The sequence below is a fragment of the Sorex fumeus genome, unplaced genomic scaffold (genome assembly GCF_029834395.1).
Source record: "Sorex fumeus unplaced genomic scaffold, SorFum_2.1 ptg000034l, whole genome shotgun sequence".
Classification (NCBI taxonomy): Eukaryota; Metazoa; Chordata; class Mammalia; order Eulipotyphla; family Soricidae; genus Sorex; species Sorex fumeus.
In genome coordinates this window covers 10536451-10560481 of record NW_026606091.1, presented here as the reverse complement: position 1 = coordinate 10560481, position 24031 = coordinate 10536451, and the positions used below count along the sequence as shown (strand labels likewise).

Here is a 24031-nt window from a genome sequence, read left to right as displayed (position 1 = left end):
GAGGAATCGAACTCGGGTCGGCCATGTTGGCCGCTTGTAAGGCAAACACCCTACCGCTGTGCTATCGCTCCAACGAAGGGCAAGGGTTCAGAATATGCTAGCTGGAAGGAACAAGGCAGTAGTAACAATGGGTCCATGTGTAAAGAAGATTTGGTGGCTTTCTTTCCGTAAGGATTCCACAGAGTGTAGCACTGTAGCACTGTCCTCCCATTGTTCATCAGTTTGCTTGAGCGGGCACCAGTAACGTCTCACAACCAACTGTGAGACTTGTTACTGTTTTTGGCATATTGAATATGTCACGGTAGCTTGCCAGGCTTTGCCGTGCAGGTGAGATACTCTCGGTAGCTTGCCGGGCTCTCCGAGAGGGGAAGAGGAATTGAACCCAGGTCTTACATGTTGGCTGCGTGCAAGGCAAACACCTTACCCACTGTGCTATCGCTCCATAGAGTGAATCAAGTAAAACCAGTGATTATTAGATGGACAACTGGGTTGTGTCCTTAATGAAAGTATTTAGATAGGTATAAATCATTGCGAGTTGCATGGAGGGTTTCAAACTTTTGTTAAAAGAAGAATATTAAAAATTTCAGGCAATGAGGACATGACTCATTCCATGGAAATAGAATTATGACCTTTTCCCCCTTTCCTCGTCTTTTTTTCTCCTTGTGTACATTTTTTCTAACAATAAATAGTTGATACACTAAGCATTATGCTACAAACAGTGTATAGGTACATGAACCTATTCTGCATATCATTTTTAAAAATAGTTTTGGGAGTGAAACTTTATAATTTACAAAATCCTTAATGTATTTTTCTTAGACATGACATTTGGGTATTGTCTTCTGGTAGACCTGTATGATACATGTGATAATTTAGATAGAGTTGCATTGTTTTTGAAGGACCTTCACTTAGCAGTTTTCAGGGGCCAGTAGTGCTAAACCTCATGGTATTCAGGAGGTCATGTAGTGTCAGGGATCAAACTTAAGGCTTCACACATGTTAGTCATTTGTTCTATCACTTGAGCTATCTCCCTGGCCCCGAAGACAATTTTGAGACTTTTTGTTCTAGCTGTGAAATAAAAGAGCTAGACTATATAGGGAAAGGAAGCTTAATCCAATATCCTGTTAGTTTCTAGATGATATTGGATCACTGTTGGAACAACTGATGGTCTTGCTCAATTTTTAAACTCAGTTTTTTTTTGTTGCTGTTGTTATTTTTTAAAGTTCTGGTAGAAACAGAACCATATCTGCCCTAAATGCTCAGCTTTCCAGGGAAAGCACTTCAGTGCAACACTTTCACCTGTACCAAATTTTTAAAGGTTAAGTTAACCTTAGGGAGTTTGGAGAAGCATTTGATTGGCTGATGTTAATTTATCATTGCTCCTGGCCAATGACTACTTCTTAGCAACAGCAAAGAAGTGAAGGGTTGCATAGATCTTTTTTTAAAAAAAAATCAATTCATCAAACATTTGCTGAACACCTATTATTTAGCTGAATATTTAGTGCCAAGAGTTACAGATATGAATTATGATAGGATTGCTGACCCTAAGGGACTTGGTCTAGTGAATATGAAGGGTAAATGAATGTCATCTATCGGCATGATGACTATGCAACAGAGGTTAGGAAGAGCAATAAGGGGGGCCATTCTGAAAGAGCTAACTTTCTGGCCTGGGTTTTGATAGGAATAAGAGTCTCCAGTGATTCCTGCTGAATTATTCTGCATGGTTCCTTTTCTCTTTTCGCCACTTTTTTTCTTTTTTGGTTTTAGGGCCACACCTGGCAGCGCTCAGGGGCTACTCCCTGCTCGGTGTTCAGAGGAGGTGCTCAGGGGAGTACGTGGGGCTGGCTGGAGAAGCAGGGGACTAAACTTTGGTGCACAGCACGCAGAGTGTGTGTATTCAGCCTGTTGAGATGTCTCTCCCGCTTCTTGTGCATGGTTTGAAGAATGAATTCTTGGACTTCCATTATCATCTTTTATTAAAAATCCTATAAATGTTGATATTGTCCTATAGCTGATTCCTTCAATAACTTCTGAAATTGGCGTCTTATTATATAGATCGTAAAGATTATCTTGAACAACTCAGAGAAAGAATTAATATAAGGGTTTAGGATCTTTAGACAGCTGATTAAAGGGACACAATGGTCAGTGATATTTGAAAAGAATTTTTGATAATTTTGTTTGATAATTTTGTTTGATAATTTTGTTTTCAGACCACACCTGGCAGTTTTCAGTGAGGACTCCAGGCTCAGTGCTTGAAAGACCATGCCAGGGTTCAAAGCTTGACCTCCTCCAGGCATAGCTTGCATACAAGTCCTTTGTGTGATCTCTTGGCCCGTAAAAAGGAAGTATTCTTAGTGAAGTATTGTTGAGTGACAGAAGGTGGTCCCAAATGTGATTCTACTAGCTAAAAATAATTGTTTTCTTTTCATTTTTCCCCGTTGCCGAATTTTTGTTGTTGTTGTTGTTCATAATTCTCTTTTCTTTTTAAGAATTGGGCTACAAACTCTTAATGGTTCTGGTTATAAGATGCATAAATAAATAAACTTCCTCCCCTAATTTTATTTTTCTTTAGATTAGAACTGTAAGTTTGTACTGCATTACGACTGTTTGTCATGTTTATTGTGCACAAAAAGTTTCCTTTGTTTCCTTCTAATTAAGAACTCAGGGTCCACATTGTTCTTTGTTCTTTACAAAAATATTGTCTTTAAGATTAATTGAGGTATGAGTTGGTAAACCAGTTTCTTATAACTAGGCTTCTATGGAATATTAATACATAACAGATCATTTCTTTTGGTGGAAAAAAAATCCAAGATCTTAACAACAAGATGTGCTCACTAACAGCTGTTTCCTATAATAGAAGCAATTTGCATGCAGAATAGAGAAAATGAATTATACAAAAGGGTGTATAGAGGAACTGCAATAACTTCTCTGGCATGTACAACAGCCACAGAATAAACTTCCTTCAAATGACTTTGGCATGATTAATCCCAAACAACCTGGACACTGAGGCTGCTGTTCAGAGAAGGGGCTCTGTAGTGTTGAAATGTCACGGGTGTAATACTAGCTTTCTAACTCGGAGTGGGGCGCCCAGTGCATTCCCTGGCATGTCCCTCTCTGTATCCAGGTTCTTTGAATATGCAGGCCAGGTTGGCATGTGGTCAGTTGATGTGGACTGTAGCCAGCCTGAGCCCTTTTACGGTTTCATTTTTTTAACGAGAGGATGTGTTAGAGCAGGTGAGATGCCTTATTCCTGATTTGCTGCTAATGTCAGTGTTGTGGCATTTTTCTAAGATGAATCCAAATGGCCAAATGTTGAAAGTCCTATCTGCAATTGCATCTTTTATTCTTACATTAGTGAACTGTTTACTCATGTTCATCATCATGTGTAATGAAAGATTTTATCACTTGTTGTATTTCCTCACATTCCTAGTCTGCCTACTTTTTGATGGTCTTTCTTATGAACATGTAAATGATGTTCTTGTTTTGTTTGTGGGCCACAGCTACTGGTGCTCAGGGTTTACTCCTGACTCTATGCTCAAGAATTACTCCTGTGTGCTCAAAGGACCATGGTGGTGCTGGGGAGTAAATCTGGGCTTGCCTGGCTGTTTGCAAGGCAAGCACCTTAACCCCTGTTCTATCTCTCCAGCCTGGTGTTCTGTGTTTGAAAGAAATGGAGCTGGAAGTTGTCAAGTCCCAGGCTATGGTCCTGAGTCTTCCAAATCATATCCGGGTGGCTCTACTGGCTGCCTCATTTCTCTTTCCATCTGAAAAGACTGCATGATGACTGGGTACTTTTTGATTAGATTTCTTGCTTCCTTTCACTGAGAATTTATTTGTGTTAGGACCCTATGCACGCTGTGACCTCAACACACATCGTACTATTTAATCCTCTCACTGTCGCCAAGAGGAGCCTGCAGTTCAGAGTTGAAGTAGCTCTTTGCTCTGAGGTGTGGCCGATCAGGGTTTGCTATATTAGTCCTTTGAGATCTTGACTCTTTAATTTCTGTTGAGGTATTGATATCAATGACAGGTGAGGTTTTTGAATAAGGAATAAAGTGATGTGGAACTTTGTTGAGGGTCAATCTCATAATTCAGGCACTTAATGAATTGGGAAGGTAGAAGAGGTGAGATGATCTTTATAGTCTGCAGAGATTTGTGTAAAATTTGGATTTGGACAGAAAATATTAAGAGTCGCACCAGTATGTTCTGGTGGGAATAATAGGGAGATAGGGTGCAGGTGAGAAATGTGAGGCATATTTATGAGGAACTAATGCAACTTCAAGAAGCAAAGAAGGTTTGATGAGTAAACAAGGGGGAAGGTCAGTAGCTGCCTGCTGAAGTGGACCTGGGCTACAAGGTTAGATGATTCTGATGTCCAGCAGCTTCGTTTTATTTCTTTGGAGACTACTAAATATAATCTCTACCAGAATCATTTTAATTGGGGAATTCAATGAAAATTTTAGTAGGATACAATTATTTTTAGCTTCTTATGTTGTTTTTTGGTCATATGCAGTGGTGCTCAGGTGCCGGGGTGGGGGGTGGGGTCCATGTGATTCTGGGAATCAAACCCGGGGCTCCCACAAGCCATGCCTCCAGCTCCATGTTTAGCTTCCTGGTCTCATTTTTCAAGTGTTTTCCTAATATCCTTCTTCATCAGACATGCAGATGTCCTATTGTTTCTTATGTAATGTTATGAGATATGTAGATTTCAATTATTTTTGTATGTACACTAATATTTATTTTGGTTTTGGGGTAGCACCCGATGGTACTTAGGGTTTATTTTTGGCTTAACACTCAGGGATCACTCCTGGTGGTGCTCAGGGAACCAAATGTAGTGCCAGGGATCAAACCCAGGTCAGCTGTGTGCAAGGCAAGCACCATACCTGCTATACTATTGATCTGGCCTTCTACACTAATGTTTTAATAAACACTCGTTTGGCAAGGGAAGTGGGGAATACTGAGTCTTACTGGGCAAAGATGACACTGGGAGAATCTGGGTTTGGATTTTTGTTTGTTTTGTGTCACACCTGGCAACACTCAGGTGTTACTCCTGGCTCTGCACTCACTCTGGGGATTGAACCTGGGTTAGCCGCATACAAGCACTCTACCCTCTGTATAATCTCTCTTCCCTGGATTTGGAATCTTCTAAAGAAGATTTGGAATCTTCTAAAGGCCTAGCCTTTAATTAATCAAAATTATTTTCATGATTAAGAAATAAATCGCTTTTAATTAAGCTTTATTGAAACTAAAGTTTTGAGTGTTTAAATGGCAAGGATAGATGTTATTTTCTAATGCAGCTACTTCTTTTGTACAGAGACGAAGCTCAGAGAAGTGGGGGATTAAGGGGTCAAGTGGAACTGTCCTCAGTTTCCCTAAAGCTTTAGGGAAGAAAAATCCTGCTAATGATCATGGTTGAGTATGAGGACTTTATCTTCTTTCCCAAAGGTTTAAATAAGTAAATCACTTTTTTGCTTTACATAGGAAAATATAGATTTGGGAAAGAGCAGAATAGATGAGAAACTTTGAGTGGGACTTGGCAAGGGACTATGAAAATTGAGACTCTAGATGATATAATGAGATTTTCTTATTCGTTTTTTTAGGGAATGTCTTTTTGTTTATTATCTTATCTTACCTATTTTCTTTTTTTTTTTTTAATGTTGCAGTGTGCAAAGATCCACCTTACAAAGTAGAAGAATCTGGGTATGCTGGTTTCATATTGCCAATTGAGGTTTATTTTAAAAACAAGGTATGTAATCTTTACCCATTAATCTTTCAGTAGAAGATCCTCTATTAACCAAATGATGTTTAAAATAATTTTTATTCATAAGCACTTCTGTCACTAGATTTTAAAATTAAAGTTAAGTTTGTTTTTCTCAGGAATTTTGACTAGTGTTATCCTTAATTATAGAGGAAGTAGCTAGAAAAATGATTTCAATTATATGAAGGAGATTACATAAAATTAAAAAGAATTAAAATTTTTAAAAGAAATGAGTGATTATTATTTTGACAAAGAAGCTAATGTTTCTCTATAAAATAGAAGAGAAATCATCATTTTATTGTGGAATGCCTCTTTTCATATTTCTAGGGGTTTGAGATTTTCAAGATAATCTTTTATTTATCTTTGGCTGGTACACAGAATCACATTTACAGTGATATCAACTTGAGATGTTCTGGATTATACTGGATTTAAGAATTTTCAATAGTATATATATGACAGAACACAAGAACTACATAATGTTGAACAAATTATGCAACTTCGATGGAGCTCATTTTCCTTATTTATAAAGTGAAGATAGAATAAATCTACAAGGTAACTAGGCAGATTAGAGAAAATAAATCGTGTTTTCAGAAAAATTGCCTCATATGTAAGTAACCACTTGATAAGTGCTATTTTTTTTAATCACAAAAGTCATTTTATTCCAAAATACTTGTCTTCCAAAATACTTTTGTCCCAAGTGCTAAAAATTTCCCCAGAGGGAAAGAATACACCTTTAGAAGTTTTTACACACAGACACACACACACACACACACACACACACACACACACACACACACACACACAGTGCTTAGGGGCTTCTCCCTGTGCAGTGCTTGAAGGTTACTCCTGACCATGCTGGGTGGGTGGGCAGGTTGTGTGGGAATGATGGAGAGAGGGTTGCATATGGTGCATGGTGCCGGAGATCCAACTCAGCCCCCCGCCCCCCACCCCCCACTACATGGAAAGCATGTGTTCCAGCCCTTTGAGGCAATTCCCCACCTTTTTTTTAAGGAGCTAAGTTAATGGGATAACTTGTTATCTAAGCAAGCCTCTATAACAGCATTTCTCACCTGGGAACCTTACCATCCCACTGTGAATTCTCAGACTAGCTATAGCATGAAACCAAGGGACCAACCAATAGACTGGAGGGTGGGGGCATAGAATGAGAACAAGGGAGAAGAGGGCAACTGTTGGAAAATAGTTGAGAAAAATGCTTTATAAAGCCTGGACCTTGGACCAACAGTTCCTGTCACTCAAGAGCAAGGTAGAGTTGAGATTCTGAGACTCTATCTTAGCTTTATGGAGTCAGAATCCCTGGGGGTGGAAGTAGGAACATGCATATTATACATGATGATTCCAGTGCTCGGCAAAGTATGAAAACCACTGTTAAGCACTCTTTAATGTTAGTGTCCTGGAGTTCTTCAATTTATGAAGGCCTAGCCTTTAATTAATCAAAATTATTTTCATGATTAAGAAATAAATCGCTTTCAATTAAGCTTTATTGAAACTAAAGTTTTGAGTGTTTACATGGCAAGGATAGATGTTATTTTCTAAAATTTTTGAACCTGACTTTTCATATAACAAATTTCTGCTATACAACCTCTCTACAGACCATTTGTTCTCATTAATAATAGCTTTTTAGTTTTTTGGTTTTATTTTGGAGCTGCACTTGACTTACGGGCTACCCTTGATCAGTGCTTAGGGGACCATGCAGTACTAGGAATCAAACCTGCATGTGTAGCATGTGCACAACCCACTGAACGATATATTTTTCCAGTCCCCCACCCCCATTAGTACATTTCTAATAATGCATTTGGGAGCTTATAACCTCCAACTTACAGTTAAATATTTGAATGCTTTCTTTGTCCTTATCGTCTGTGTGTCCTCTGTGTATGTTGTTTCATTCAGTAGCTTTATAAGAATTTTTGAGAGGTAAGTAATATTATTCAAATATTACAGGAAAGGTAACTGAGTCATAGAAGAATTGAATAGCTTCTCTCTGGTAAACATATTGTTTGAAAAAGTTAAAATCAGATTCTTGATCTAGATCTTTATTTTCATTGGCTATTTTATTAAAATACCTCTATACCTTAGAAGCTATAACTCTTTGCTTACTATTCTTACTTGTGATACCACTAAATTGCTTACTCTTCAACATATCAAAATAAATAATTTATTAATTATTATTATTATTATTAGCTTTTGATGCTTAGGGGTTATTCCTGGATCTGCCCTCAGGAATTATTTCTGATGGTGCTCCGGGGCCCATATGGGAAGCCAGAGACCAAACCTGGGTCCACTTTGAACAAGGCAAGGACCCTACTTGCTTTATTATCTCTCCAGCCCCATATAAACCATTTTTTGAGATGCATTTATGTCTTATACTTTTACTTGATGTATTGACTTTTTTCTCATTTAAAGTTGAATTTCCTTTCAGGAGCTAGGTCTTAGCCCCTCCCCACTTCACTTAATAGTGTTGAATATAGGGGCTGGAGCGATAGCACAGCGGTAGGGGTTTGCCTTGTACATGGCCAACCGGGTTTGATTCCCAGCATCCCATATGGTCCCCTGAGCACTGCCAGGAGTAATTCCTGAGTGCATGAGCCAGGAATAACCCCTGTGCATCGCCAGGTGTGACACCCCCAAAAAAGTGCTGAATATATAGCATAAAATTTACCCCTTTAAAGCAACAACATTTATTACCACTATACTAATACATAATTATTACCAGTAATGCCACCAATGTATCAAATTATTGTTGCGATATTGTATACCAACAACAATTGTTACCACTATCTAGCTTTTTTTTTTCCAGTGTCTTTTAGCAATCACTCTTATTTCCCTTTCTTTTGGTCCTGGAAAGCATTGATCTGTTTTTGAAAAATGTAGTTTTTTATTTTTGCCATTTTATATAAATGATATATGTAGCCTTTAGTATCTGACTTAATTCACTTAGCTTAATGTTTTCAAGATTCTTTTACATTATAGGATATGTCAACACTTACTCTTTTGTATATTTGAATAATATAAATATATCTTGTTTTGTTCACTCATAACTTGATTTATATTTTCACCTTTGGCTACCATGAATGATGTAGTTATGAACACTCAGTTACCCAGTTTTATATTGACATGTTTTCTGATTTCCTACATATGGGGTTATGATAATCAGTTTAACTTTTTGAAAAACTGCCAGATTGTTCTCCAAAATGACTATGCTCATGTATATTGCATTACCAATGTATGAAGGTTATAATTTTTCTACATCAATCATTTTGCTCTTTTAGTTTATTCTTTTGTTTGTTTTGATTATTATCAGACTGTGAAAGTTTGGGATTTGAGTTACATCTCACTGTGATTTTTGTTTGAATTTGCCTGATGACCTATATCGTTGATCATCTTCTGATATATTTATTGTTCATTATGGATTTTTTTGTAGTGACTACTAAAAGCATTTCCTATTTTCTTAGATATTGGTTTTAAAATTAGGTAGTTGTATTTATGGAAAGTAATTCAGAGTCTTAATCTCCTTAATCTTCATACTTAGTTTCAGTATCATGAAAGTTTAATAGAGCCAATTCATTGCTTTTCATTTCTATTCTTTTCTTTTCTGTCTTTTGGGTCACACCTGGAAGTCCTCAGGGCTTACTCTTGGTTTTGTGCTCAAGGCTCACTCTTTGCAATTCTTGGGTAACCATACTGGTTGCTGGGGATCAAGCCCAGATAGACTGTGCATAAGTACCCTATTCATGTCCTGTCTCCCTAGAATTTCCCTATGGTGCTTTTCTTTCCTTTTGTTGCACTTTTTATAGCTGGTGCTTTAAATCATGTAGAAATTGGGATTGCCCTGTAGAAAAATTCTAGGCTTTTAAGCCATAAAAAATTTTCCCCAAAGAAATTAGGACATAGGCAGCTATGCTATCTTGTGGGCAGTATAGTGGATACCACCTAATTCCATCACCTAACTAATTTTAAAATCACATTGGCCTCAGTTTGGTAATAGTGGTGCAGTAAAATGTCATCTTTACTGTTTTTTTTTTTGAACTTCTGTGGTCAGTTTTTTTCTAGCTACCAATTGAATGGAGAAATATATTTTTTGAATTACCAAATATCTGTCTTGATAGAAATACTAGATTCACACATTCAATATATTTTTTTTTTGCTTTTTGGGTCACACCCGGTGATTCTCAGGGGTTACTCCTGGCTCATGCACTCAGGAATTACTCCTGGCGGTGCTCGGGGGACCATATGGGATGCTGGGAATCGAACCTGGGTCGGCCATGTTGGCTGCGTGCAAGGCAAACGCCCTACCCGCTATGCTATCGCTCCAGCCCCACATCCAATATTCTTGACACTCCAGGTTTTCATTCTCATGACTGAAAGATATGACTTATCTTTCAGTCATAAGAATGTTTATTCCCTTTATGAAGAAATTTTTTCCTTAAAATACAAGGGAAGAACAGAATAGGAAATGGAAATTACTTACTTTTGAGGGCCATTATAATAGACATGTAGGTTGGACATTATTATACAGATTTTCTGTTAAGTTTTATTTCTGTTTTCTAGTTTTATGTTTTCTTTAGGCTTTTTGCTAGTACAGAGATAGTACATTAGATAGGTCCTTGTCTTGCTTATAGCCAGCCCAGAATTCCCACAGTGATCCCTGAGCACATAGTCAGTAGTAAGCCCTAAGTACTGCTGGGTATGGCCAAGAGAGAGGGAGAAAGAGAGGAAGAAGGAGGGGAAAGGCAGAAACAGGAACAGGGACAGGGACAGGGACGAGGGAGGGAGAGAGAGTGGTAGAGAAGGTGGGAGGGAGGGGAAAGACTTAATCCCCATCACCACACCATACCTGAATACCCTGAGCACCATGTTGGGTATAACCCCGAAACAAAATCTAAATCATTTTTAGTTTTATAAGCACACACTGAGAGACACATACATGCACATATGTTTCTAATATGAAAAATTAGGATATCCTTAATTAGTCCGATGTAGATGAACTGTAAATGGTTAGCTAATAATACACAGGATATGATACTATGGTTAATGTGGCAACATGAATGAATCTCAAAAACAAGATTAATGACAATTTAAAATTTATAAAATTAGGGGCTGGAGCAAGCACAGCGGGTAGGGCATTTGTCTTGCATGCGGCCGACCCGGGTTTGATTCCCAGCATCCCATATGGTTCCCTGAGCACCGCCAGGAGTAATTCCTGAGTGCATGAGCCAGGAGTAACCCCTGTTCATTGCTGGGTGTGACCCTAAGAGCAAAAAAAAATTATAAAGTTATATATGTATGTTTATAATACCACTATGATACTCGTGATGTTTTTATTAACCACTAAAGCTAAAAGTAAATGATGTTACAGAAACACTTGTGTAGTACAAGGGCATGGGTTGAAATGACATCAGAAGAATTAAAGGAGTTGGAATGATGTGTGCATGAAAAGTATGATTAACAGTATTGTAAATACTGGTACCCCAATAAAAATGGTTAATTTTTCTTTTTAATTTAAATAGAATAACGAAAGGGCATTGGTTATTGGGGAGAAGGGATAGACGTACCTATATTTATTATTTTTTTAAAGAAAGATGAACAATGAAAATGTTAACATCTGTTTAATCTCAGTGGGAGATGTATTTTAAGTACTTTAATATATGTCTTATGTTTTTAATTATGAGAAGAAATTATTGCTTTGTTCTTTTAATGTCTCTTAGAGTGTCTTAGAAACACAAATTTGGCTATATTTCAATGTGCATCTCTCAGCTGGACATATTTCTTATTTCTCTACCTATTGATAAAAGTTTAATAGGTCTATGCTGTTACTCCAGAATGTGTATTTCATTCCTTTTAAGTATTTATTTTATTTATCCTTGGAGTTTGTTCAACTCTTTCTTGAAAAATGTACATCCATTACAATAATGGCTTATTAAAAATCATTACTCAAAGTTTTCACTGAAGATAAACAAAAGCAGTAAAAAGATTTCTATGTAATACTGGGAGAGTTCTACTACTAGATAGTTCTACTATATAGTTCTACTACTATACATTATGTATATTTATCCTGTTCTTGAATATTTTAAAATTTTTTCTTCCAATTGGCTTTTCTTAAGTTTTACTTATTTATTTTGAAGGTCAAAGTCAAGGTGAGGGGAGTGTGTCAGTGCTTCTTTTGAGTTTGCATGTAATTATTCTTAGTTTATATTTTGTTCAGCAAAGCAAGCCTGCCTTTGAGAATCATGTGTGTTTCGGAAACAGTGAGTGAAGAGGCACATTAAAACATAAAAGACTGTAACACTTTAGGTTTGAAAGCATCTCATGCTTCTTTCTTTTAATCTGCCTTCAAAAAAAGTAGATGAGCAAATGTCAAGTACTAAAGTAGAATGGTAGAGGTAATTTGATGTTAGCAAAACCAGAATTCTACTTCTAGGAAAAGTATTAGCTTTATATACCAAATGTGTGCTTTCTTGTTTGAACTTTCAGAGAAATCTTTCTTGGAGAGCATAGGTTGACATAATATTGATGTCTGCCCTCTAAGAATAAAACCTAAGAAAGCCTTCCCTGTACAATCAATAATAGTCATTTTGCTAAAATATGAGTTTTTTAAAGGCATGTTTTCCTGATTCAAAAAATATCTTTAAAGGAAAATTGCATTCAGTATTCATGTTGAGATGATAACTTCTGTGGTTCTTAGCTTTAGTTTTAGTAAAAAGAGCCTTGAATGTGGCACTTTCTAAAATCTCAGGGCTAGGACAAAGGAGACGTTATTGGTGCCTGCTTGAGGAAATTGATGAACAACAGGATGACAGTGATACAGTGATACACAGTTGATTTTAATTTACTTAAGAATCTACCTTTCGGCATTAGCTTTTTTTAAATTTGTATTTTCTTTTAAACTTATGGACTACAAAATGATGCTTTTATAACCTCATATTTTGATCTGATGCAATTATATTATTCATGTTTATTTTCTCTTTAAGTCAATATACATAAGTATACTTATAGTAATTTTTTTCTGGAATAAAAGTTGAGGTTTATTTTCTTGACTGCATTTACTCATTATTTGATTTATCCCTTGTTTTAGATGCCCCTCATAATACTTCCTTCATAATCCCTTAGTTTAGATTTCTCTCATAAGGAGAAGTATGAAATTTACATCATATTTCAGTATTTTTCTGTGACTTGATTTTAATTTCGGCAGAGTCTGCCAAACTCCCCATGGCGTATTCAATATGCCAAAACTGGTAACAGTGATGGGTCTCATTCTCCTGACCCTGAAAGATCGAATGTGGCACTTTCTAAAATCTCAGGGCTAGGACGGAGGAGATGTTACCGGTGCCTGCTCAAGGAAATCGATGAATAATAGGATGACAGTGATACAGTTGATTTTAATTTACTTAACAATCTCCCTTTTGACATTAGCTTTTTTTTTTTTTTTGACAGGTGAGGGGGAGGTTTGGGCTACACCTGGTGATGCAGCACAGGGGGCTGCTTCTGACAATGTACTCTGGGGTTGTTCCTAGAGCCACTCAGAGGACCATGCAGTGCTAAGGATTGAACTGGGGACAGCTGCATACAAGAAAGTATGCAGCCTTAACTTGACATGGTAACAAAGAAACTACTATGTTACTGACACCCATCCGTAATTTTAAATATCAATAGATATTTTAAGTAATAATATATTTAGACGAAGATCATTCTCATTTTTCTGCTAATGCAGATAATGTTCTATGGATATTTTTCTAACATATCTTTGCATACATACTGAAGAATTTCTCCAAAGAGTTTTTTCTTTTTTTTAAAAAATATTTTTAATTGAATTATTGTGAAGTAGACCCTTACAAAGCTGTTAATGATTAGATTTCAGGTATACAATATTCCAACACCCATCCCTCCGCCCGCCAGTGTACGTTTCCTAGCACCAGTGTCTCCAGGTTCCCATCCAATACCCCTCCAGCCCCCCACCCCACAGCCTGCCTCTATGGTAGGGGCTTTTCTTCTCTGTCTCTGTCTGTCTGTCTGTCTGTCTGTGTGTCTGTCTGTCTCTTTCCCTCTCTTTCTCCTTTTGGGAATTGTGGTTTGCAATATTGATACTGAACGGTCATCAAGATATCCCTTTACCTACTTTTAACACTCAGATCTTGTCCAGTCCAGCGTGATCATTCCCAGATATTATTGTCATACTGGTCTCAGAAGAGTAGAATTACTGGAGGAAGCGTCATATGCATTGAGATATTGCCAAAAATGGTTTCCAAAGGGCTTCAATATTACACTATCCAAACAGGGCAGAAAGTTGCTCTTCTGTTTTTTTAATTAAGGTTGAATCGAACTTAAGAGAAAGCATTTCAGTATAAGGAAATCCAGGAGAGAATTGCACTTTGATCTAGGAGGAAAGAAGCCAAAGAGTTTATGTCTAATTTGTAGGCATAAATAGGTAGTTAGCAACTGAGTAGGGACTGTGGTTCGGGAAAGTGTAAGGAGGCCGAAGTCATGACTTTGTGGTAGGTAATACCTTCATTCTAAAATTTTTGTTTGTTTTTGTAATGCCAGGGGTTAAACCTAGGCCTCATGCATACAAGTCATATACTTTACCACCAAGTTACATCTCCACCCTATTTTGACAGTTTTAGGTATTAAGATTTTTGAGTCAAAAGAATTGGGACCAAATCATTTTGAGTCATTGTATGTGAGTGATATGGCCAGTCACCTTTTGGAAAGTTGCCAGGAATCAAACCAGGACCATACCCACTATGGCCTCATGAGAGAAAAGCACCTCGTGTCCTGTATTATCTCTCTGGCTCCTAATTATTGTTTTCAAAAGAAAAACATTTTAGAGCTTTATTTGAGTATTTAGAAAATTTTTAAACATATGTATTGAAATAAAAAATACCATGAGCACCTCATAGTTTGCTTGGTAAGATTTTAAAATGGTACAGCCATTTTTGAAAACAGTAAAGGAGCTCCTAAAGTGACCATATGATCTGCAAATTCTGCTCAGAGGCATGAACCCAAGGAACTGAAAATGAATGTCCATGGAAAACAATTGTCCATGAATATTCATAGCAGCACAATTCAGAACAGCCATAATGTAAAATCAACTAAGACATTTAACAATTGAAAATGAACAAACAAAATCAGATAGATTCATAAAATCCAGATATTAGGATAAATAAAATACTGACCATGCAGAGTATGATTAATCTGGAAATACATACTGAGTAAGTGAAGTCAGTCACGAACATCACCTATTATGTTTATATTTCATTATGTTCATGTATTTATATGAAATGTCTAAAACTCCATAGAAACAGAAATAGATTAGTGATACCACGGGATGTAGTGTCTAGAGGAATGGGAAATTGACTAATAATGAGTTTGAGTTTTCTTTCTGTAATGATGAAAATGTTCTGAAATTAGATGGTAATGATGATTTTTCAACTCTGTGACTATACTAAAAACCACTAAATTGTATACTTGAAAAGGGTTTTGAATTTTCTGGTTTACTGGGAATTATTTCCCACTAAAGCTATTTAAAAAACATAAACAGTTTTTAACAAAAAATGCAAAATAGAAATGCTAATGACCAATGGAAAAAAGTAATATCACAATGATGGCTCATATTCAAAAAGAAAATTTTACATATTAGTAGCATAACATTTTAAGTTCCTTAATTTCCTAACTCAAAGAAGAATGGTGACAATTAAGTGCAATGGATTTTAAAGTACATGTTGCTCATTATTATTTTCAGTCCTCACTTCACTTTGGTTGTTTAAAAATCAGAGTGTAGAGGCCAGAGACTAGGACAGCAAGTAAGGTGCCTGCCCTGCACACAGCTGACCCATGTTCAATCCTTGGCACCTCGGATGGTTCCCCAGGCATCATCAGGAGTGATCCTGAGTGCATATCCAGGAGTGAGCCCTGAGCACAGCTGGGTGTACACCCCCCACCCCACAGAAAAGAATCAGTGTGTAAAACCTCTAATAATCAACAAACAAAGTGATGGCTAGGGGAAAGGAACATTGAACTGGAGGTAACATAGGGAAGGAAGTGAGGGTCACAGGCACTTTGATGACCAGGATAAGCAATAGCTTTGTTCATAGGTACCAGAAACTTGAACACTAGCATGACCTAACACTACCTAAACTATAATATATGTATATATTATATATAAAATAATAGGACTGTAGAAAAATTGAAATGTTTCGTTAATTACAGTAATGGCTTGAGAGTAAAACTTCTGTTGCATATACTATTTTGTCCTCATTCAAGAAAATACTATACTTTACAAATAGGTATTCATTACATTTCTGCAGTGTACGAGGAATGAACTCATTGTTGAAGGTATAATGATGATTCAACCATTTTATCCATTTTCAGGAATCTGTGACAAAGCAGGACAAAGGGCTTTAAGAAGGCAGCTCTTCTAAAAGTGGCAAAGAGGTGCAACAGAGCCCAGAGAAGAGGACGTGGGGGTTGGGGAGTCATATTTAAGGAATGTTCTCCCGAAGGGAATATTGAATAGAAAGGATGAGTAGAAATTATGTACATGAAACTGAGAATAGACAATGAGGGTAAGGCAAGGGTGAAACCCAGATTTAACCCAGAATGTGGTTATTGCTAAGAGTAGTGAATAGCAATGTGTTGCTAGACTGTCAGATATGCTAAAAGGGTAAGGGTGGGATATGGAGCCAACAGCCTTATGTGGCATTCAAATCTTTCATCCTAATGACATTTGGAAGCTGATGAAATTATATCAAATGCTTGAATTTACTAATGAGTTAGTTTTTTTGTCTCATATATAGATAATCCGAGGTGTCAATGAAGGAGAAAGTGCAGATAAACTGTTCTAAAGTAGGAAGACCTACTAGAGAAGGAAATTTAAACTGGCTTGTTCAGCAAGTAAGGCATTAAAGGTTAGAGGACTTGTTCAAGAAATATGTAGGTGAGAAAATGGATATCTTGGAATTCCAGTTGGGTGGATATAAAGTCATACTACTTTAGAGAATGCAGGGAATTTAATGCATTTATTCTTTTCATTTCCTCTAGGACAGAAACTAATAAGTTGTTTCTATTTTGCCAATAATTTCATGACAGTTTTTCATTGACATTCTGGACATTGCATTTCTGTTTCTTTGTAGGAATGGACCTTTGCTCACTAAATTTCTATTTATGCATCTGTCTTTCCTTTTTCAATCTTTTAAACTCTAGGAAGAACCGAAGAAAGTTCGCTTTGATTATGACTTATTCTTGCATCTTGAAGGCCATCCACCAGTGAATCACCTCCGTTGTGAAAAGCTAACTTTCAACAACCCCACAGAGGACTTTAGAAGAAAGTTGCTGAAGGCAGGAGGGGTAAGTGGCACTGTCTTGTGAAAAGTCTTCCCAGTGGAAAAAAAACAAAACCAAAACCAAACCTAGTTGCTAGTGGATTGTTAATGTGCTAATGTTTTCAGAGAGGTAAAAGAGGTAAAGTACCTTCATGACTTGGCTGTGGACTCATGCTATGAGTCTGAAATGGCTCAAAGAATCATTTCATAGTATTTAGAACAGCTTCAAAATTTGTGAAGTTCACATTGACTTCTATGAGAAAGTCAATCACCAATTATTCTCAATTAAGAAGGAACAGTGTCTGAACTTTGTTATATATATTTATATAAACTTTTGGTAAAGTTGAAAATAAATATAAAGGACACATTTTCTTCAAAATTAATTAGCTAAATATTCATTCATTTTATTTATCTGGGTGATTCAGAAACACACTTTTGTTTGACCCAAAGAAAAGATGGATTTTCCTTTTTATAATAACAGAAGTGTGAAAAATTTTTGCTTACTTCATTTGTTTAGGATGGGGGAAAAACCCTCTTTTTTTGTTTGTTTGAGCATTGTACACTGCCAAAGTACTCAGGGTCTACTCTGCTCAGTTGCTGGGGTTGGGAGAGTTGCTCTTAGCAGTGCTCATGGTACCATGCAGTGCCAGGAGTCCAGCCTATTGAATTATATATCCCGTATCTGCACTGCACTGCACTGTCCTCCCGTTGTTCATCGATTAGCTGGAGCGGGCCCAGTAACATCTCCGGTGTGAGACTTGTTACTGTGTTTGGCATATTGAATACATCACAGGTAGCTTGCCAGGGTCTCCGAGAGGGGCAGAGGAATCAAACTCAGGTCCAGTACCTCAGATCATGATCACAATCATCCTGTTGTTTGTCAATTGCCTCCAGCAGGCACCAGTAACGTTTCCTCCGTCCTAGCCCTGGGATTTTAAAAAGTGTCATATTTAAGGCTCTTTCAGGATTAAAAGAATGAGACCCATCATTGTTACTGGTAGTTGGCATATTGGTTACGCCATGGAGAGTTTGCCAGACTCTGCCGTGTGGGCAGGTTACATTTGGTAGCCTGCCAGGTTGTCCAAAGTAAGAATGAGATAATAAGATGTCACTTCTGGGAGCTGGGTCTTATAGTCTCTGGGGCTTGGCTGTTGATGGGATTACTTGGCTCCCAGGGGGGTGGGGAGGCAGTTGGTGGATGTGACCCCTGCCTGCTGGAAGATGGAGGATCTGGGTGGAGGATGCTCAGCCCCTATCCGAGCAGGCTTGGAGATCTCAGCCCCGGGACCCACATGCCTGTATTCCTCTGCCGGTTCCTTCATGGGTGTGGAGCATGATCTAGTTTCTAAGGAAAGAATTTTAAGTGAGTTTTCACAAATATAAATATAACGGATATTTGTTTGCGGCTGGAGCAATAGCACAGTGGTAGGGCATTTGCCTTGCATGCAGCCAACATGGCCGACCCGAGTTCGATTCCTCCGTCCCTCTCGGAGAGCCCGGCAAGCTACCGAGAGTATCTCGCCGGCACAGCAGAGCCTGGCAAGCTACCCGGGATGTATTCGATATGCCAGACACAGTAACAAAAAAGTCTCCAATGGAGATGTTACTGGGCCCACTCGAGCAAATCGATGATCAATGGGAGGGCCTTTTACCTTTTTACCTTGTTTGCAGCTAAGTTAACTGTGCAGACAAACTTTTTTTAAAATTGTCTTTACAGTGTTTTAAATCTTCTTTACAATGCGTGTCATTGGAATCATCAGCCTTGATTTTATACAAACTTCTTATGTCACTATGTGGGCATCCAGGTTCCACAAAAATGTTGAAATCTTTATTCTAAAGTAATAATCACATTTTTTGGGAAAGGTTTATGAAACTTTTGCATCCACAAATGATTACAGCCTGTTTGTACTATAAATTCTCAAGATGTTTCGTTTCAATGTTAAACTTTACCTGAGGGTTCTATAGGTAAGAACTGGGCTTGATATTACACCTATGTTCATTTTCTTTCTTGGGTTGTGAGCATTCATTTTGAGGAGTTCAGGGAAGCCATGGGCAATCTTACAAAGAAATTATATAAGCATTTTTCGGCTATGTGGAACTCCTGAAGTCCATTTTCTTGAGGCCTGTTTTACCAGGTAACTGTAATCTCAGCTGAACTAGAGTGTATCTGAAATATTAAAAAAAAAAACCAAAAAAACCAAAAACTTTCCTGCGTTTCATCCTGTATTGCCCAGCATCAGTAGATTATAGGCTAACTAGATCTTGGTGGACTAGATTTGGAAATGAACCACCACTTAATGGTATTTTATGGGGAAATGCACTTTAAGAAGAAATGGGCTTTTGTAATGCTACTTCCTCATTTTAAGATTAGGGTTTTGTTCTCTATTAAGGAAGTAATTTTTTTGAATCCTATTTTTCTTTTTATAGTCATTGACAGTGCAGTGTTGAAGCTATTTTCCTATGAAATTTTCTATTTAAAATCCTAGTCATTTCAATCAGCATAATCAATGGCTGAATAAATAGCAGTGCTTCTACATTATAAAAATAAAATAAAATAAAATCCTAGTCATTCTCATTGCTCTTTTTAATGAGTTTGGCATTTTAAACTTTTGAATTTTTTTTTTGTGGGTCTGGGGGGTGGGCATTGTAGTTAGGTTGGTAGTTGGAGCATGTGAATTATGGAACTTGAGTACACACCCCGATAAGGGTCATAGGAAAAAGTAAATAGGACACAAGAACTTTTTAAAACAACCACTTAGTCCCAGAGTACTCAAGAGTTGCCTGTGCGCTGGAGATGAGGTTATAGGTCAGTGATAATGTAGTGGAGTGCTGCCCTGCTCCTAAAATGTTCTCTAGTAGATTTCTTTCACTCCACTCAGCCTTTATCTCAGAATTACCTTTCCTGACTTCTAACTTTCTTTCTCTGTATGTTTTGAAGTGCTGTTTGAAGCCTGCAGATTTTTCCCCTACTGACTTAGATTACGTCTTGACAATTCTAAAATAGTAAGTGAAATGTGACACAATTCTAACATGCCTGTTATTTGACATAAGATCTATTTTTACACAAAAGGCATGTCCCTGAGCTACATCCTTAGTGTCCCTTGACATAAGTTTTAAGGCCATATCCAGTGGTGCGCAGAGCTTATTTCTGGCTCTGTGCCCAGGGGTCACTCCTGAGGGTGCTTGGGAAACCATATGTGGTACTGGGGATCAAACCAGAATCAGCTACATGCAAGGCAAGCACCATCTCTTTGGCCAAGTTTTTCTTTTTAATTTTCTTTCCCTTACCCACTTAGCTGCTGTTGCAGCAACCGGGCTGGCACATAGGTCTGACTGTGGTGCTTTCTTTTCTTCCAAGCAGTGGTGCTCACAGCTGTCTCACATGAGATGGTTGCCTTTTTTGCACACTCACTTGTGGTGCTCAGTAAGGTTTGCACTCAGTCAGTTTTGGTGCTTACACCTCTGCATGCAAGGGCTCACTCTCTGAGTTCAAGCACACAGGTTAGGCCCACTAGGGTCACGGTGTGCTCACACATATGCTGCCATGGTGTGCTCACACTTGTAGCTGCACTTCTTGAACATCTTTTTAATTGTGGCATTTCCCAGAGGTCGCACCCATTTAGTTGTGATCCTCACACACCTAGCAGTAATGCTGCTGGAAATTGCTTGCAGCACTGGGGCTCACAAATACCAGAGCTGTAAGGATGGCAAGTAGTAATGCATGTGGAGCACTGGGGGATTTAAGCTTGTGGCCAAATGGCCAAATGCTGACAAGGCTGGTACTCTAAACCACTGTACTATCCTCCTGGCCCTAACACAAATTCCTTAAGAAACTAATTCCAGTGATTTGTATTAGGATTTTAAATTCATTTGAAATATTAATATTTGCATGAATACTGATGATTTCACACAGAGAAAAAAGTAGATTTTTTTAAAGTGGAAATGTGAGAATCTTTAGAGTAATAAACATTCTGTCTCAGATTTTTGACTATATAATTCTTGCATGTCATTTGAGCATTTATTCGTTCTATTATTTCCTCAGAATAAATGAAGCTTATCATGGTATTACAAATTTATAAGCCATTTTGAAATTATTAAACATCTTTTTTCAGGTTTATTTAGATGTAATTGATGTTTAGCATTGTGCAAGTTTCGTGTGTGCAACTTGTTAATTTGATACACTTATATATTGCAAAATGATTACCACCATAGCATTAGCTAACACCTGCTTCAAGTCACATAATTACCATTTTGCCATTTCTTTTTTGTGGTGAGAACATTTAAGATTTACTCTCTTAGCAACTTGCAAGTATATAATTCAGTATTATTAACTATAATTACTGTGCTGCTGCCCAGAACTTACTCATCTTGAAACTTTAAATCTATTCTTTTGCTTAAAACCAATATCTTCTCTTTTTTCCCAATCCCTAGCTGCTTGTAACTACCACTCTACACTTTGTTTCTATGAGTTTGAAATTTTCAAATTCTACATACAATTAATTGCATGCAGTATTTGTCTTTTTTTCCCTCCTGACTTATTTCACTTGGCATAATGACCTCAAGATGTATCCATATTGTCCAAAAAAACCCAGGATGAGCTTGTTTTCTCATAACTGAATTGTATTTCTTTAGTCTGATACATGCATCTTTTCCATTCATTTGTTCATAGACCCTTGAGGTCTTTAATTATCTGGGTATTATATATATTGCCAAGTGACTATAGAGCTACAGTATCTCTTGTGTCTTTAAAAAGTTCCTCTGGATGTATTTGGGATGTCTGGATGATATAGTAGTTCTATTTTTAAATTAGAGAGGAAACCCCATATTGTTTTCTAACATACAGTTCCACCAGCAACACATAGGATTCCTTCTTCTTTTTATTCTTGCTAGTATTTGCCACCTTTTCTCATTTTGCAGATCACCATTGTAATGTGTGTGAGATATATTTTTACTGTGGTTTAATTTACATTTTCCCTGGTAATGTAAATCACATGTTGAGCACCTTTCATATGTTGTTAGCCATTTGTGTGTATATCAGGGGAAGAAGCCTATTCATATCCTCTTCATCTTTAAATTGAATTTTTCCATCTCCACCATTGAGTTATCAGAATTCATATATATGCTCTGTTAGATACTTTCTGCCATTCAATGACAAAAGTAGTTTTCTTTTGTTGATGGTTTCCTTTGCTGGGTGGGACGTTTTCAGTGTGATGTAGCCACCCTTGTATGTGTGTTTTCTTGTTTGTGTTTTTGTTTGTTTGTTTTTTTAATCTGTTATAAACCTTCTCTTTGTGACTCTATCTCTTTAGATAGATTTTTTTTTTCTTTTTTGGACTTGGAGGTAATGGAGGGGGTTGCTCTGTTCTTATGCCTAAACATTACATGTGTGATATGTGACATAGATGCATATGTTCTGCCTTTAAGAGAAAAAATTATCTTTTCCATGTGTGAGCTATATGAAATCTTTATGCACAGTTTGATGTATGAGAGGAAATAACTTTGCAGCAATAGTTCCTTTCATTATTTCTTCCTTTTAAACCAAAAGTCCATAGCACCATTAAAAGTTGAATTTGGTTTGTTAAAAGCCAGAAAGGTTGTTGTTAAAGCAGGCAGGATCTTAGAAGAGTACTTTTCAGAGAATGTTGAAATTTAAATTGATTTCATTTGTAAGACCCTAATGAGATTTTCAGAGATTTTCAGAGATTTTCAGAGAATGTTGAAATTTAGATTGATTTCATTTGTAATACCCGAATGAGAGACTTTGGACCGGAGAGACCTCAGTAAGAAGGGCATGTGCTTGCATGTGGGAGATACAGGTTTGATCTCTGCCTCCTCTTGATGATCTCTACCAGGGATAACCCAGAGCACAGAGCTGGGAGTAGCTCCCAAGCACCACTAAGTGTAGCCCCACAACTCCCCTCCCCTTCCCCCCGCCAACACACACATATACAGGAGAGACCTCAATGGAGTTTGTTTGGGAAATTGTAAATAGGAAGTTTATTTGGCAGTGTGGTTGGGCCACACCTAGCAGTGTTAAGGGATTATTCCTAGCTCTGTGGTTACTTCTGGTGGTTCTCATGGGATCATATCCAGTGCCAGGGATCAAACCCAGGTTGGCCATGTACAAGTCAAGTGCTCCCACTGACAATCTCTCTGGGCCTGCATCCTGATACTTTTATGGAAAAGAGCGCAAAAGGGGCTCTTATCTTTGGAGAACTAAGTCTATTTTACAGCTGCTCCTTTTTTTTTTTTTTTTTTTTTGCCTGGGAATCATGTGGATTTGTTGATTTTTATGGGATGGTGATACAGTGTTGGCATTTTTTTTTTCTCTTGTCTCTTTTTCTTCAAACAGGGCAACGTCTAAACATGTTGTTCAGTCTATTTCTGAAACACTGGGAAGCAGTTAATTTTGAAGACTGAAAATTAAAACTAACCACAGCAGTTGTTAAAACTAGGGTTTCTGTAGGCAGAAATCCAATTCTGTTCAGACACCACCTGTTTCAATAGGACATTTCAGACGCCCATTTGGCAAGATCTGCTGGAGGAGACATGGGGAACGTGCTTTCCGTCTGTGTTAAGTCTGCGGCATAATGCAGTTCTGGTTCTCATAGTGACAGCTACATTTATATATGATAAGTTTTTGCAAGGAATAAATTGTAATCTTTCTCGAACACTGAATATTGTGAAGTGAAATTCAGGTTCACTGTACACCCTCAATAAGGGATTTCCGATATAAAAAAGGCCAAAAGGAAGTTCCGATAAGAAACTTTCACTCATGCGGTTACATTAAACCATTTGAAGTTAGAATTTTATTGCCAAGTTACAGTATGAATCTTGTATAGGGTGGTTTGGTGTTTCTTTTTTGTAGGGAGTTTTGAATACTTCTAATTTCTTTCTTTTTATTTTCCTTTGTAAAAACGTTTTATTATGGTACTATGATTTA

General features: G+C 37.4%; 1 protein-coding gene across 2 annotated transcripts in view; it reads left to right on the top strand.

The window, feature by feature from the left end:
• Window positions 1–24031, top strand: part of MLLT3 (MLLT3 super elongation complex subunit) — a 325185-nt gene that overhangs the window by 171824 nt on the left and 129330 nt on the right. For both annotated transcript variants that reach the window (XM_056117039.1, XM_056117040.1), the window contains exons 3-4: window positions 5661–5743; window positions 16970–17113. In XM_056117039.1, the coding sequence (XP_055973014.1) occupies window positions 5661–5743; window positions 16970–17113 (227 nt within the window). The remainder of the gene's footprint in view (window positions 1–5660; window positions 5744–16969; window positions 17114–24031) is intronic.